Raw genomic sequence first — 15,878 nt, forward strand, 5'->3', positions numbered from 1 at the left:
TGCTACTTCCGGTTCTATCATGGGGGAAATTTACAGCTACCCCTTCACCCCTGCCCAGCCTAGCTTAGCCCTGAGCTGAGTTTTGGGGATCACCTCCAGACCTCTATGGCTCCCTGGTTTCCCTGTTTCTGCATCAGAGGCCAGCCCTCCCTTCCCGTGAGACCTACCTGGGCTTAGAGCCACTGTTGCAGGCTAGACTGGGCCTCGCTAGAAAAGCAAGTACATGAAGTCTCCAGCTTTCCCAGCTGCTTCTCTGGGTTCCTGTGAGTGTATGTGACAATGAGCTTGGGAGAGGAGGTTGCTGAGGTTCCCAAGTTCCCTGAGGGACCTTCTCAGAGGGTGGACAGAGAACCCAGAACCCTCCAGAACCCTAGGCCCTTTGATAGGACTTTGCTGTGCCCTGCTCTGACCGTGCCAAGGGAGAGGCACTATCCCTAGCTCTTCAAGAGACTTCTGAAAGGGCCCCAGATCCCACCACAGCTACCTGCCCCAGTCCCTCCTGCAGAAATTCAACTTGTGACAAGGGCTGTTGTGAATCCCCAGGAAGCAGGGCCAGTCCCAGCCTGGATGAGGGGCTGCCTAAGCCCAGGCTTCCCTGCCTCCAGGTCCCAGCTGCCAGAGGAAGCTGAGGGTGCAGATGGTTCCAGCAGGGTCCTCCCCCTAGGGTGCTCGAGGCCCCAAGTCTATGTGGAGGGTGCCCACCACACTCACACGGCTGGGGGAGGCCGCAGCACAGAGAGAGGGGCGGATTCCCCCCTTCGAGATCTCCTGTCCTCTGGGGAGAGACCACACACTCTGACACAGCAGAGAACGATACGGAGCTGGCCACAGGCTGAAGAGACACACAGCTAGTGGCACATAGCAAGGGGTGCTCTTGTAAGCTACAAGGAGGAGCTGTCACTTAGAGTCAGCAGGGGTCAGAGAAGGGGAAAGTCAGCATGGGAACACAGTTGCTGACCCCCACACACACGGTGACGTGCCTCGGTGCCATCTGGGGACAGGGCCGCCTTCCTCCCCCTCGGGAGGATGCCCTCACCCTGATTTGGCATGTAATTATGTTCAGGGAGAACCTGGGCCCCACTGTCGGCGAGGAAACCCCCTACAAGCTCACCTCTGCCTGCGTGTGCGATTCAGCGAGAGCCTCTCTCTTGCCCCTGGTTTCCTTTCCTGTCTGTGGGTCACACTTCAACCAGATCAGCCGGAAGGCTCCAGACCAAAGGCAGGAGGCCTGTTCTGGTCCTGTGTGACTCTGAGCAGGTGGCTGACCATATCTGGGCCTCAGGTCCCGCATCTGTGAAAAAGATAAGTAATATCTCCCTCGTGAATCTGCTGAGGGTCTTGAGAAAGTGTGTGTGAGCACGCTTTGTAAATGATGCTTGTGTGAGTGAGTGGCGGGCATCGCTCCCTGAGCTGTCTTCTAGCTCCAGAGCTCCAGCCTGCTGTCCCACCTTGGGCCCTTGGGCGCCAACATCTGATAGCCCTACTGTGTCCTCCTTTTGCCTGCCCCTCTGCCCTTCCCATTCTCAGTCTCTATGTACTCCTACTGTAAGGAGAAGGGCAGTGTACTGAGATGGAGTGGGGAGCAGGAGTCCAGGAGCAGGCAAAGCAGTGGACTTGGAATCAAGTCCACTTGACAAGTTCCAGTTCCCATCTCAGTTATTACCTCTGTTCGCAGAGCTCCCGGCAGCAGCTCGCCAGTCCAGCAGAGCCCCCAGTGGTGCAACTGCAATTACACACAGTGTCTCCGCCAGTCCTAAGATATATTAGCTCGTTCTCTTTGTAAATTGCATCTTATTTTAAAATTAAATCTTCAAAGTGCTGACATTAACTAAAGAAAAAGATGCTAGAGTCTTTCATCTGTTTATGTTTTAATTAAACAAAGTTTCTCCAGGGTCCTTAAGTGGTGGAGGTCCAGGATGCAGAGATGAGGCCAGGTCCTGGTTCCTGGGCTCCCTCTACCCCACCCCACTGATGCATCCCATGCTCCGTGTGCTCTCCCGACCCTCCCCTCCCCTACCTTTGCCAGGGACCCTCCCTAGCCTCCCTTGCTGGTTTTGAATCTCCACCTCCTCTCCCCTCTCCTCTCCCGCACCCACGAAACCTCCCAGAGTGGAAGCACATCACTGACCCACCACGGAGTCCTCGGCATGACGTCCCTGGCCATCCTGTGACCAGTGAGGCTTGGGGCTTGTGATCAGGGTTCCAAGTGCCCCTGAGCTTGTCATCCACCCTCAGCCTCAGCCTGACTTTCCCTAGAAAGGGCAGCAAAGCCAGGGCCCCGCAAAGAAGAGGCAGCACACAGAGGGAGCAAGGGGGAAGCCGTCCATAACTCGCCCACAGTTTCCTCCTGGCCTTTTCAGCTCCTCCCTCGGGGGTAGGTCATGGTGGGGAGGGGCAGCTGGGCACAGGGGAGAGCAGGCATCTTCTACAGAGGCCTGGGAAGCTGTGTGCTGGACAGCACCAAGCCCACCAGACCCAGACTCACCTACAGCTGGAGATCCCCACTTCCCTGTGCCCACAGAATCTGCGCTTTGCAGTCTCCCATCTCCCCAACCCAGGCCTTAGCCTTTCTCATTTTTCTATCAGAGGTGCTGGAAGAGCAGCAGAATCAGGCCCAGCTCCCAATTCCCTCTCCCCAGTCTTCTCCAGGTGTCCCCTCCCACGAGCACACAGGAAAAGGACCACATGGCCTGGCGAGCCCCACACCCACTGCTGCTGCTGCTGCTGCTGTTCCCAGGTGAGGGGGAGGAGGAGCCCAGGGAGCAGAGGAGATGGGTGTGGTGGGGACTGTCGGGACAGCAGGGCAGGGAGCAGGTGGCCCGTGGCCAGAGGCCTGCTGTGAGGCAGGTTGTGCGCGTGGCCTTGACCTATGCATTACTTCATCATTCTCCAGGCTCTCAGGCACGATCCAAGGCTCAGGTGCTTCAAAGTGTGGCAGGGCAGACGCTAACCGTGAGATGCCAGTACCCACCCACGGGCAGGCTCTACGAGAAGAAAGGCTGGTGTAAGGAGGCTTCAGCACTTGTGTGCATCAGGTTAGTCACCAGCTCCAAGCCCAGGACGGTGGCTTGGACCTCTCGATTCGCAATCTGGGACGACCCTGATGCTGGCTTCTTCACTGTCACCATGACTGATCTGAGAGAGGAAGACTCAGGACATTACTGGTGTAGAATCTACCGCCCTTCTGACAACTCTGTCTCTAAGTCCGTCAGATTCTATCTGGTGGTATCTCCAGGTGAGCTCTTTCCCTAGGCTCCTCAGAGGGGTGCCCCTCACCCCCTTTTGGTGCCTCCATCACCCCTGGTTTCCTAATCGTGGAAGCCACCCATGCCCATGCCCCAGTCTCCTGGGAAGGCTGTTGGGAACAGGTGCAGGGGGAACTCATATGTGCACAAGAGCAGCCATCTCACAGTCTCCATGACTCCCAAGCCTGCAGCCTGGGCCTCCTGAGAGATGCTGAAACAGACCCGGTGAGCATGCTGAACAGTCAGCCTATAATGACCCTGCTACAGGAGGGCAGGACCACTCGGCATCTTTGGTACATAGTAGGTGCCTGGGAAAGGTGCATCCACTGGCTGCCCCCACCACGTAGAGCCAGTGGTATCTGGGTAGTCTAGATACCAAGATACTATGGGTATCCCTCATAGTCCAGATCAGGGACTAAGAACGGGTGAAAAAAACTAAGAATGAGTGAAAAAAAAATCAAAAGAAAAACAGCATTTTGTGACCTACAGGAAATTCAAATTTCAGTGTCTATAAGTAGAGTTATTTTTTGGAACACAGCCATGCCCACTCATTCACCTATTGTCTGTGGCCCTTTTCATGCTGTGACAGCAAAATTGAGCAGCTGCGACAGAGACCACATGGCTCATCCCTGACCCTTTACAGAAAGTGTGCCAACCTCCTGCTCAGAGCAGAGCTACTCAATGTTCCTGTGGAAGAGGACCTTTCAAAAAAAAAATCTGTAATTCACATGACTAATTTTTTTTGTAAAATACGGTAAAAACAAATGACTAGAAAAATAAGAAAAAGACATACAAAGTACAAGCCCCAAATTCATTAAATTTGACAAACATAAAATTACATTTTAATAAATACAATCAGAACAAATATCACATAGGGAAAAATTTATAAAAACTGTACACATTGTTCATTTGAAAGTGTGCCTAAAGGTGATTTGTGTAGTGGCTTAACGGTATACCCATAACGTTTGCTTATTCCTCAGTTAAAACTAAATACAAAGTTAGAAGGGAAATTGCAATTCTCCATATTAAATGCCAATATACACCCTTCAAACAAACACCCTGTCTATCCGTATTTAAGGATTATAATGTGACAAATGAGCACTTTTCTCACTTGGTAACTTAACTAATCTGAGAACTATTTATGACACCACATCGCTTGGGAGATAATGTATAAAGAAACTGTATTGATTTTTTTTTAAATAATACTCATAGTAGAAGGACAGAAAACTGGTCTCACGGAGGTATAATGTCAGAAATAGAAGAAATTTTAAAGCAATTCCGACAAGCTCAATAGTTTTATGTTTAACTTTTGCAAGAGGAAGCAAGCGATGGTGTAATTTCAAAATGCATCTTCAACCCTTTACCAGTAGCCAGTTCCAAAACTTTCTCCTAAACGTTATAGTTTAAATTATCTTTTGATGGGAAAATATGGATTCTAGATCTATGAATTTCCTTTGCATATATCTTCTTTTGACAAAAAACAAAATTCAAAACATGCCATCAAATTATTGTTTTCCCATGAACACTTATGAAGATATGCAATATCAATATTATCACCTATTTTGTTGATAAATGTTATTAAATTAAGAACACGTCATAACAATTCATAGAAATGGTTCTTCTGACTTTTATGTTTGCACTTAGACTTTATTTGCCATTGAAAAACATGCTGCTTTACTTCCTTGCATGGAAATATTAACATCAGAACCATAATATAAACAAGCCTGATGGTGCAATTCACATTTGTACTAAACTGGCTTCTTGTCTTGAAGAAACATTAGGAATTCTTTCTATAGATGAAACATTCTCAACAAAACTTTAAATTTGGCATGCAACAGTAGCTGTTTATAATCTGTTTCCATATTACCACATAATAAAGAGAGTGATTTCAAATTTAATATATTCACCTTATAAAATTCACAATTTTGTCCATGTTGGTCAGCACAACATTCAGTTAAGCTGCTTTATTTTTCATAGCAAAATTCTCTCAATGAAGGAAGCAGTGCATTAATTTAAAATCTAGCCCAAGACTTCTTAACCTGGATGACATTTTCCTGTCATGGCAACTGCAGCCATCAGAACATACTCTTACCTAAAACTTAACTCCCAAACCACATTTTGATAATATAACCTTCATAGTTTTATACAGTTCAGAGCTAGTTGTGTTTGTGACAATTAAGCTAAAAGATATAGAATTCCTTCATACCATTGGTTCAAATTGCATATACTAAAAGAATAGCTATGAGAGCAATATTTGTGCATTTTTTCAAATTGCCATGAAAAATACTTTGCTAGCTTTATTTGTTCTAGGAGGTGGTCATCCATCTCATTATCCAATTCCTGAATATGTTGACCTAAGATGTCAAGGGAAAATGATATCAAGCTCCCTTCTTTGCTATAAATTACCCAATGTCGTAAAGCAAACGTTGTTCAGTAATGTTTTGGCAATTGTAGTTGGATTGTTGGTCTTTGCAATACAAAATGTTACTTTACAAGAAGCCACAAAGTCTAGAGCTTATATGTGAAATATGGATTCCTTTCAAGAGCTTTTCAATCCAATACTCTTTTTTTTCCTAAAAACAGTTTGTTGTGAACTTGTGTTTTTCCGTTTTATATGTATATGCCATTTGTTTTTTGTTTTGTTTTATTTCATTTTGAGATGGAGTCTCGCTCTGTCTGGAGGCTCACTGCAACCTCCACCTCCAGGGTTCAAGTGATTCTCCTGCCTCAGCCTCTGGTGTAGCTGGGACTACGGGCACCTGCCACCACACCCGGCTAATTTTTGTATTTTTAGTAGAGATGGGGTTTCACCATATTGGTCAGCCTGGTTTCGAACTCCTGACCTCAGGTGATCCGCCTGGCTCGGCCTCCCAAAGTGCTGGGATTACAGTCATGAGCCACCCCACCTGGCCCAACTCAAGGTCTTTAACCTTAATCACATCTGCAAATTTCCCTTTGCCATGGAAGGCAATGTCCTCACAGGTACCTGGGATTAGGGAATAGACATTTTGGGGTACCCTTATTCTGCCTACCACAATGAGAGATTCTGCTTTCAAACAAAACCAGCACAAACTCTTTGGAATAATTGCAGAAGGAAAAAATTTCTTTGGCATCAGTTCTACCATCTTCATTTGGCTTACTGTCACTGCCACATTCAGGAAAGATGTGTTTTTTCAGTGACTTTTATTTTGCTATCTGTTCATTAGAATGCTAATTAGGTAATCACTATTCTACTCTAAATTAGCTAATCATGTTACACTCTAAATTTTGTTTAAAAAAAGTTTGATTAAAAATGAAAATGATTGTAAAAATAATAAATTATAAAATTATACATCTTTCCAGATGTTTATACACTTTTAGGTTATAGCTAACAACTTTATTTATTTATTTATTTATTTATTTATTTATTTATTTATTTATTTTGAGACAGAGTCTTGCTCTGTCACCCAGGCTGAAGTGCGGTGGCGCTATCTCGGCCCACTGCAACCTCTGCCTCCCAGGTTCAACCTATTTCTCTTGCCTCAGTCTCCTGAGTAGCTGGGATTACAGGTGCCTGCTACCACACCTGGCTAATTTTTTGTATTTTTAGTAGAGATGTGGTCTCACCATGTTGGCCAGGCTGGTCTCAAACTCCTGACCTCAAGTGATCCACCTGCCTCGGCCTCCCAAAGTGCCAGGATTACAGGCGTGAGCCACCTCGCCTGGCCACTAACAACTAATTTTAAAGTATCACACACTGTAACATGGCTCTGGCGTAGGTTACTAGCACACAGCTCACTCCATATTCGACTCTCCATGCTAATTTGACAACACCCAAGCTGGTCTATATCCTGTTCAATGAGATGAGACGAGTTAACTAATCACAGGCTTGGATCTTGAGGCAGTATCAAATTGATATAAACGTTTTGAAAGCCCTACTCCCAATGTTTATACTTACCTTGTTGTGGAAGGGTTACAGACAATTTGTACACCAGCACCAGGCCACAGGTGACACATTCAATAGCCCAGGTCTAGGATTTTACCAGAGTGTCCCAAACACCTCTCCCAGGCTGAGCACAGGGTTATCCTGGCCAGCATCGTAGACAGCCTCAGAGAGTGTCCTATGGGACAGGATCGTGTCCACAGGTCCATAGTCCTGTGACTTTCTCCAGGGAGGACCTTCCAGGGCAGTCCCTGGGATGAGGAATGACTCAGTCTCAGGCACCCTCTCCTCCAGGCCCCTCCCAGCCCTTTCCCCTTCTTTCCCCTTCTCCCCACCTCCTGGACTCCAGTTAGGCATGTAGACCTAGTCTGCTAGGTCGAGACGCTGAGAATCCCCACTTCCTCTCCCAGCCTTGGTTCCAACCCCACTTTCTTTTCCTTCGCCACCCCGCCACCCTCCAACAGCCAATGGCTTTTTGACCTCAACAGTCTCCATCACTTTTCCAGAGACAGCCATTCCCCACCTCCACCAAGGGCTCTAAGCACAGGTGGGTCTGGGTCTTCCTGGGAAGGTGAACGGCAGGAGTGGTGCGCAGCCGGTTCACGGAGTCCCAGAGTCAAGAGCGGCTGTGAAAGACATTCCCTGGGCTGCTGAGGCTTGGGGTCCAGGGCTGTGCAGCAGAACTGGGAGGGGCAGGGATCTGAAAATTACCCTTCAAATTCCCCACAAGAGGCTCCCTTCCCAAGTCCCAGAGGCATGAGAAAGAGAATGGAGGGCAGAGAGCCGGAGGGTCCCGAAGCATCATGGCCATGTCCACCCTTAGGAGGCTCAGGTGGGCGCCCATCCGAAGACTCGAGTGCCTCCTGAGTCCTCTTCCAGGGCTCCTCTTGGACTCAAGGATACAACTGCAGGGGCCCAGTAGAGCCCAGGCCACAGGTGTGTCTAATTCTGAGCCAGAGGACTTCACAGTTCAGTCCCCACTGCTCAAATCAGTTTTCTTCTCTGGGCGCATGGGCTCTGTTCCCAGTCTGGTCCAACTCCCCCATCGAGCTCTCCTGCCGGCAGGCACAAGTGAGGTCTCCCACTCACTAACCACAGCTCTTTCTCCTCCCTGGCAGCCTCTGCCTCCACACAGACCTCCTGGGCTCCCCGCGACCTGGTCTCTTCACAGACCCAGACCCAGAGCTGTGTGCCTCCCACTGGAGTAGCCAGACAAGCCCCTGAGTCTCCATCTACCATCATTGTCCCTTCACAGTGAGTTTCGGGGTGCCTGTAGCCACACAGGCCTGGGAGGGTGCTGGCAGGTGGAGACTTGCCTCCCCAGCCCATCCTCTCCCCTTCCTGTCCCTCTGCCTTCAAGGCCACAGAACTCCACGCTCCACCCTGGCCCTGCAGCCCCCAGTGCCCTGGTCCCTGTGCTCTGTGGACTCCTCATAGCCAAGAGCCTGGTGCTGTCAGCCCTGCTCGTCTGGTGGTGAGTGTGGTGTGGGTTGGACTCGGGAAAATGGAACAGGGAACAGCTTCTGCCCAGGATAGAGGGTCAGAGGAGAATCGGCCAGAGAACAGAGGTGGAAATTATAATCGGCAGAGCTCTCCAAATTAAAGCCCTCATGGAGTCCATCCATCTGACATGTCACACAGGCTCACCTTTGTCCTTCAGCTGCAAACTTGCAGGAATCTCATCCATGTTTCTCTGTCTCTGTGTTTTCTCCTCTCTCTCTCCCTCTCTCTCTTTGTTCTCCCTACTCCCTTTTCCTCCCTTTCCCTCTCCATTCCTCCTCCTCCCTCTTTCCCATTCCACCCACTTCTTCTCTCCCTGTCTCTCTACCCCTCCCTCCTCTCCTCTTCTTCCTTCTTCCTTTCTCCTTCTCTCCTTCCCTCTCCCCTGTCCCTCCCCTCCCCCATCCCTCCATCAGAAACACAGACCTACACAGCTGGAAAGTCCCTCCCACCACCTGCCCTTCCAGGCAAGCCCAAGTCCAGGGACTCCCTGAAGCCACCATCCCAGGACTCCACCTCATTCTAGTCCTGAGGGAGAGAGGGTAGACACAGGAGGGAAACAGCCCCCAGGGAGAAGGGGACACATGGGAAAAACCATAGGTGGGGCTGAGTGAAAGGTGCGGGGACAACTCAGTCAGGCCAGAAGCCAGCTTGCTGGAGGAGGGGCAGGCTTGGGGGGAGGGACAGGGTGGGAGAACGGATTCAAGTCACTTCATGTATTTGTCCCCGCATTTCAAGGGTCTTAACGAATCGGCACGGCAGCATCAAGGGAGGTCTCTGCTGCACCCAGCTCAGCCCAGGCCTCAGGCCCATAGACGCTTCCCACTGAGCCACAGGGCCCCAGGTGGGCAGCCAGTCTCCAACAAGGCTGGGCTCCCAGGAGCTGCTCCCTGACTTCTGACCTCTGCATTATCCGCGAAGAAAAGGCCAGGACTTGATCCAAGGCCTTTGGCCACACCCTCCCTGCAGAGCTGCAGAGCCCAGGCCCTCTACTTGCTCACCCTCAGTTTGCACTGCGGCCAGCACCCGGCTGTGGGAGCAAAGCCCAGCACCTGCAGCATCTTTCTACCAAACCTGAGTCACTGATGACAATCCCTCTTCCCTGCCTCCTCCTCCTATCTATAGCCCCTGATAGAAGAAAAACTTGAGGCCTGTAACGCTGGTGGCTGACACCTGTAGTACCGCCACTGTGGGAGGCCAAGGATGGAGGATGGCTTGAAGCCGAGTTCCCAGTTGCAGTGAGCCATGATCATGCCACTGCACTCCAGCCTGAGCCACAGAGTAAGACCTTGTCTCTAAAACAGAAAAGAAGAAAAGAAACACTTTAGACAAAATAAATTTAACAGAGTTTGAGCAAAGAACGATTTGCAAATTGGGCAGTCCTCAGAGCCAAAAGAGGTTTAGAGAACTCTGCTGTGCAACCTGGGCAGTTGTAGAGACAGAAAAAGACTGAAGAAAGCGGAAACAAGGAACAAAAAGAAATTGGTCATTTCAAAGTTACCTTCTTGGTAAAAGGCTAAAGCAGAGGGGACTTCCCTACCATACTGGCTAAAACTGGCCTGTTCAGGGATTTGGCTGTTACCTCTCTCTCCTGATTTCTCGGAAGGTGAGATAAACAACTTGATTTTGGCTTGGCGGTGTGGAACCTTAGCACCAGTGACCCCATTTTGGTTTGGGCTGTTGGGCCTAGTGCAGGAGCTCAGTCTAAACCAATGGCCTCTTATTACTCTTATTTAACACCCCAAATCCAGACGCCTGGGTCACCCCGACATTTCCCTCTCCCTCTCCCCTTGCTCAGCCACACTCTGCCAAGGCCTCTCCTGTTGTGCCTCCTCCCCCTTTCCAAGCCCCTTCACCTCACACTGGCACTCAGACCACTGTGTCAGCCACCTAACAGGGGGTCCTGTCTTCAGTCCCCGCCTCCTAGATTGTTCCCCTGATACGTCCCTTCCCAACAATACCTCTGTGTATTTCTGCCACCCAGGAATTGAAGTCCAGTGTCGTTACTGGGGTCGCAATAATGCTTTGCCTACATCAGCCACCCCTGCAGCACAGCACCCCACTGTGCTGTCCTTACCACCAGCAGCATGGCTGCAGCCTCCACAGTGAAGTGAACCTTTCTTTTCTCCTGCACAAGCTGGTCAAGAGGCGCCTCAACTCACCACATTCAAGATCCCTCTGTGTCTTGCCCCAGGACTGTCACCCCCACAGCGCTGTTCTCTCTTTCTGACACTTACAATCCCGATGTCGGACCTACCGGACTGAGCCTGACGTGATTATCTTTTCTCTCCCATTTGTCATCTATTTTTCTTTATTCCTACTTTCTGAGAAAGTTCCTCAAGGTTACATTCTATTCAAATGTTTTCAATGTACATGATCACATTTTTCATTTCTAAAACGGTCCATTTGTTCTCCGAATGTTCCTTTTTATAGCACAGCATGTTTTATTTTGGCAAGCCACATTTTCTCTGGAAATATTAAAGTTTTAACTTTTGAACTTTTCCGAAGCTTTCCATATTTTCTGTGTCCTCCAAGTGCCCATTATATCTTTTATTTTCTCCTCTCACTGACCTCTGTCTTTCTTCAGAGCTTTCTAGAAACCTTTGCCGCTTCTCGGCCACCCACTGTCGACCACCCACTCTCTCAGAAGCCCCGTGGGCGCCGCGGGGTGCCGTGGGCTCCAGGCTGATTGGGCGGGAGCATGGCTCCATTTTTTCTCTTTCACAGCTCTGTTTCTCCAGAAAGGACTGTTAGCTGTCCTCCCTGGGAGTATAAGTCTAGACCCAGGGTTCTAGACACCAACTGGAGCAGAGCAAAGGGGTCTCGCTGCCCAGTGTCTGTTCCCACCCAAGCCCCCACTGCACACTCTCTCTCTGTGGCTCCTTGTGCCCTGAGCAGAGCATCTCTGTGTCACCCGCATCAGAGACTTACCTCAAGCTCTCTGCAGTTGTTGAGAGAGAGGAAAGACAGAGGATGTGGGCAGCTAACCTACTCTCAGTCTCACGGAAGCCAGAGAATCTAGGAGTCTAAGTGATTCTTAAAGCTCCAAGCTGTTCTCTGGTTTCCAGCACCCACTTCAATGTTGCCTTAAGAGATACCTGCACCTCCCATTTCTCCACCTTTCTGGGGTTCTAAGGTAAAAATGACTTCCCTCTTATTCCCCCACTCCCACCAGCTCTCTCTGATCTGTGAAGTCATCTGATTTTACCCACCTTCAAAACGTGTGTGGAGCTCTCCGTTTATCCTTGAGGATGGGTTTATGCCACTTTTATCCAGTTATTGCTGCTTTCACCTTCTTGGCAAGAGTGAGGAGGGACCCCAGATTTTCCATCAAAACACCCCTCCCCAGCACCCGCCACCAAGGGCAGGAGCAAGCGAGATCCCAGATCTCCACTTGCTCCTGTAAAGACTCCTCGCCCCCTCCCCTTCCCCCAAGGTCAGCACTCAGACTCCAGTACAGCCTCTTGGTGCCTTATTATATCCCTGTTCACTCCAGTTGCCATAAGATGCCCAGAATGCCCTGGTCCTCCCTCATCACCAGACTCCCAACTCAGTAAGACCTTGTAAATCCATTACATTAGACACAATTCCCACTCGTCCCAAATCCCATAACCTTTCCACCCTGCCCCTGAAGTGCGCAGTCATCAGCACAAGCCCACTCTTGTGACTTTCTCCTGACTCATTTGATGTTGCATAACAAATTAGCCCCAAAACGTAGTAGCTTAAAACAACAAATGATACATATTCATTAGGTCACAGGTTTTTTGGGGGGGATGGGGGTGTGATCAGAAATTTGGGAACAACTTAGCTGGGTGTTCCTGGCTCAGAACCTCTCCGGTGTCGCAGTCAGGATGTCAGCAAGAAGCGCAGTGGTGGGGAGGCTTGATGGAGGGCCGTGCCCAAGACGGTGCACCCTCATGTGGCTGCTCGCACAGGCCTCAGTTCTTTGCCATGTGAGCCTTTCTTCATGGCAAGGGAACTAACTTCCCAAGTGTGACTGATCCAAGAGAGGGTGCAGAAGGAGGAAGTCATAAATAACCTAGTCTCTGAAATCACAAACCGTTGCTTCCGCCATATTCTACTCTTTAAGCCAGTCATTGGGTCCAGCCCAATGGGATTCACCTCCATCCCTTGAAGGAAGGTATATTAAAGAATTCGTGCCTGTATTTTAAAACCACCACAGTACTCGCTCTGGCCACAAATTATTTACATTCCTCCCACATGCAAAAATACACTCAGTCCCACCAAAGGTCTCCCAAAGTCTCATCCCATTATGGCATCAGGATGAGGTCCAGGAACTCGTCATTTAAACCAGGTCCAGGTGTGGAGGAAATTCCTCAGGTGTATTTCCTCAAGTACAATTCTCAGTATGAAGACCTGTGAGCCAGAGACAAGTTATCTGCCACACACACACAACCCCAATGTCCAATGTAGTACAGTCATAGGAAAGCCACTACAGATATTTTTGTTCAAAAGAGGTGGAAGGAGGAGGCAAAAAAAAAAAAAAAAAAAAAAAAGTCACTGGTCCTTAGAAAATCAGAACTTCTAGCTGGGCAAATGTTGGAAATTCCTTGATTCAGACACTGCTCAACTCCTACCTAGAAATAATTCTCAGTGGTTGTGGCTCCTTCCTCTGTTCTCGAGTATGTCTTCTGAGCCACCCTTCTCTTTCCATGAAAGGCAGCCCATATTTACAGCTTCATAACTTCCTCAGGCTGCTTCCTGCCAGTTTAATTTGGGGGATACAAAGTGAGATCCCAGATTTTATGCTATTTCTGTTCCTTTCAGTCCAATCTGGCAGTGTTTTGTGACTGTCATTCTCTTAAAAAAAAAAGTAGATCTCCTATAAAACTTATTATGACTCACTCCATTAGACAAAGACCATACCCACAAATTTCTCCAAGAGAAGATCTCTTCCACACCATGTGCTTCTGCCGAGACAGTGAGGATAATGTCCTTATACTTCTTAGATGCTCTAATGTTTGACTGAAAAATCTATGAAGCACGCACCCTTAAATTCATGAAAGGGCCTTTTGCCTGAGACACTATGTGAAATAATAATAATTATATATTATTGAAATCATTATAATTTTATATAAATTATCTTTTTATTATATTTTTATTTTAATATATTTTATAAATTTTTTATATTTTTATATTTTATATTTTATTTATATATTTATATTAATTTTTATTAATAATTTTAAATAAATTATAATTTTATATATTATTATATATTATATATATAATTTTCATATATATATATATATATATATATGTCTTTGACTCTAGTTCCTGACACAGACCTTCTAAGACCCTTATAAACTGGAGTGCTAAGATAATCTTTTGTTCTCATATTTGGTCTTTGACCTCTGTTCCTGACACAGAGCTCCTAAGACCTTTCTTATCTCCTGAGTGATAGAAGTGTCTAACACAGAGGTCCTACCTCCCTTGGAATTTCCTGGCATCTTTTCCTCTAAAGAGGTGACTCTTCGTGTGCTCTTGGATGGGGGCTGGTCACCAGAAGGATCAATCCATGATTGAAAGCTTGGAACTTTCACTCCACCTCCCATACCCCAGGGAGGGGAGGGGGCTGAAGACTGCATTAATCATCAATCATGTTGACATGATGAAGTCTCTGGAAAAATCACAAAAGTAAAGTTCAGGAGCTTCTGAGTTGGTGAACACATTCATGTGCTGGGAGGGGTGGTGCACCCCAGCTCCACGGAGACCAGAAGCTCCTACCCTCAAGCCCTTCCAGACCTGAAAACAATTTGGTTTTTCCTACTAAACACACTACCTTTCTGAGGTCTTAACAAAGGATTTTACAGCATAGCCTTGGTTTCATCTTTAGACCACATATTCCTGAACGTGCCCTGGATTTGATTTTAGCATCATTTACTGTCTGGAGGCTGAGGATTTTTTAAGTCATCAAATCCCAGCTCCCTCATGTTGAAAAATCCTGCCTAGAGTTTACCTCTCACCTCTCTCATTTTACAATGAGCCACAAGAAGAAACCAGGTAGCACTTCCAAGACTTTGCCTGGAAATCCTAGCTGCACAACCCAGCTCCTGAGGGACATTTGCTACTTTCCACATTACTGCAGATGACAGTGTTGCTGAACTTTCTGCCATTATGTAACAAAGAACCCGCTTCCTTTTTACCAACTAAATGACCCTGGAAAAGTTTCTTAAGGTCTCTATCCCCAGTCTCCTTATTGGTAAAAACAGAACTGATAACGCCCACATTACCAAGCTATTTGGATTTCTAAGTAGGGTGATATATTCAAAAAGCACCAGACAAAAGGAGAACACCGAACAAAGGCTGAGTTTTAGAGGGAGTGAGGTGTAGAAGAAAGCGGACTCAACTGTGACACAGCAAAGACCATCTGCCTTTCCCGAGCTTACTGCAGCTGGAAAGATAGATAATAGTGTGTGGGCAGAGGGTGAACTTGGAGACCTGAAGGAAACAGGCCCCTCTTCTTGGTGGACAGTAGAGGAAAATAAAGGAAAAAATCAGGGTGAGGAAACTGACCAAGCTGGGCTCAAAATCCACGCATACTCACTGACACCTTTCTAGCAGCAGTGGCCAGGGGCAGACTTCGTCCTTGTGAGGGGGGTATGGCAACCAACCCTGTGAGTAGTGGGACGGGGAAGGGGTTGCCTCTGCACCAATGTGCAGTTGTGTGGCAGTCTCTGACCACCTTCCTGGTTTCCTGTTCTGATTGCAGGGGGAACATATGGTGGAAAACCCTGATGGAGCGCAGGAGCCTGGATACCAAAAAAGCCACCTGCCACCTTCAACAGGTCACGGACCTTCCCTGGACCTCAGTTTCCTCACCTGTAGAGAGAGAAATATTATATCACACTGTTGCAAGGACTAAGATAAGCGATGATGATGATGAACACACTTTGTGAATAATAAAATTATCTGAATGTTTTATTCTTGTTGTTTCCTAAGTTTCCTTCAAACTCTGTCTGCATCTGCACATTTGCTCTCTAGGGGACCAGCTTCTCTAGTTTGCCCTCTTTCCTCCATCATAACCCTTTCTTATCTTCAGTTCACCTGATGTCCCCTGTACGTCTGGGAGCTGCCTTAGATGCTGTTATAAGCAGGGAAGGGCACTGTACACAAGCCCAGTGAGTAGAAGGGCTGTGGGCAAGCAAGGCTTGGAAACAAGACCTGGGTTTGTTTTCTCAGCTCAGCCCTAT

The 15,878-nt window shown here is 48.0% G+C and overlaps 1 protein-coding gene across 3 annotated transcripts; it reads left to right on the plus strand.

Annotated features, from left to right (window-relative positions):
- The first annotated feature begins 1,194 nt into the window (after positions 1-1,194).
- NCR2 (natural cytotoxicity triggering receptor 2) lies at positions 1,195-15,609 on the plus strand. 3 transcript variants are annotated; one of them, XM_055263710.2, is made up of 5 exons: positions 1,195-2,737; positions 2,894-3,235; positions 8,286-8,421; positions 8,528-8,641; positions 15,398-15,609. In XM_055263710.2, exons 1-5 carry the CDS (start codon positions 2,686-2,688, stop codon positions 15,582-15,584), a joined length of 831 nt encoding a protein of 276 aa, XP_055119685.1. In that variant the 5' UTR covers positions 1,195-2,685; the 3' UTR covers positions 15,585-15,609. The 3 variants fall into 3 exon arrangements, with proteins under 3 accessions (XP_055119685.1, XP_055119687.1, XP_055119686.1); XM_055263712.2 differs by lacking the exon at positions 15,398-15,609 and adding an exon at positions 9,406-9,511; XM_055263711.2 differs by lacking the exon at positions 15,398-15,609 and adding an exon at positions 9,406-9,496 and having other exon boundaries at positions 8,492-8,641.
- The last annotated feature ends 269 nt before the right edge of the window (positions 15,610-15,878 follow it).

Source organism: Symphalangus syndactylus, chromosome 23 (genome assembly GCF_028878055.3).
Source record: "Symphalangus syndactylus isolate Jambi chromosome 23, NHGRI_mSymSyn1-v2.1_pri, whole genome shotgun sequence".
In the NCBI taxonomy this organism is placed as follows: domain Eukaryota; kingdom Metazoa; phylum Chordata; class Mammalia; order Primates; family Hylobatidae; genus Symphalangus; species Symphalangus syndactylus.